Source organism: Plasmopara halstedii, assembly GCF_900000015.1.
Source record: "Plasmopara halstedii genome assembly, contig: Scaffold_2680, whole genome shotgun sequence".
Classification (NCBI taxonomy): domain Eukaryota; phylum Oomycota; class Peronosporomycetes; order Peronosporales; family Peronosporaceae; genus Plasmopara; species Plasmopara halstedii.
Genome location: NW_020189586.1, coordinates 213,862 through 214,873, shown reverse-complemented (window position 1 = coordinate 214,873; position 1,012 = coordinate 213,862). Strand labels below are relative to the sequence as shown.

General features: G+C 56.8%; 1 protein-coding gene across 1 annotated transcript; it reads right to left on the bottom strand.

The window, feature by feature from the left end:
- Positions 1 to 565: 565 nt before the first annotated feature.
- On the bottom strand, positions 566 to 955 carry PHALS_04766 (uncharacterized protein; the record flags this gene model as incomplete). Its single annotated transcript, XM_024718603.1, has 1 exon — positions 566 to 955. One exon carries the CDS (start codon positions 953 to 955, stop codon positions 566 to 568), a length of 390 nt encoding a protein of 129 aa, XP_024583985.1.
- Positions 956 to 1,012: the final 57 nt, after the last annotated feature.

Sequence of the window (1,012 nt, the reverse complement as noted above, 5' to 3'; positions counted from 1 at the left end):
CTCGTGTCTCGACGCGTGGTTTGCTCTCGACGATGTTCGCAACGACGTCTTTCCCAAAAGAAGCAGGACCCCTCGTATCTATCTCAACAGACTGTGCGAAATCCGCGAGCTCTTCCGCTTGACCAATCGAGACGCCTGGCATCATACTTCGCCATGAGTACCCTGCGCAGCTCACTCGACGCATAGTGGACGATGTTGTCAAGCACTTGCGCGTCAGCCCCTCCACACGCATCGCTCACTGCCACCAAGTACAGGTAGTGCTCGGGCCAGGTCCTCTTGGCGTCTTTCTTCGCCGTGAACAGTCTCATTGACTGTGACGCAGTGATCGTCGTCTTGAACGACTGATGTAGTCGCTCCATAACATGGTCCAGTGTAGGGACTGACGCCACCAAGTCTCGACCTGCTTGTTGTAGTACCACTCGGCCGTGCCACTCAAGTAGTGACCAAGCAGGTCAGTCTTCGCGTCTTTTAACCAGTCATAACCACACGCTGCTTGCGCGTACTGAATCTGACGCATGAACGTCCGACCCCAATCCAGAAACCAGGCGCCCAGACCTCGGTACAGCTATGTTCCGTCAAACTTGCGAATCGTGAGCCTACGCTGCCGCTCATCTGATACACGCATCGCTTGCTGTGCTACCAGCTCCATTCGTCGCGCGTAGTCCTGAGCCGCTGCGAACTGTGGCAGGCGGAACTGGGTTTGCTTTGGCACTTCGCCGCGCTGAACGCCCCATTCCGACCGTGCAGGTTGTATTCTTGCCTCATGCGTACGCTGCATGTATGTGCGGTCTTGGACATCCCTTTTCTGCACGGGAGAATCACCTAGCGCGCCGATGTGCATCGGAGCACCCCCTCGGCCGTTGCCAAGGGCGGAATGGAACATGCCAGACTCAATTGCTCCGAGCATACGCTCATCATCGTCTCGCTTCACTTGCGAGGCCTCCATCTGCGTCATCCGTGCGTGGAGGTCGAGGAACGTGGCGAGAATCCTTGTGTTGACGTCGTCGCTCTA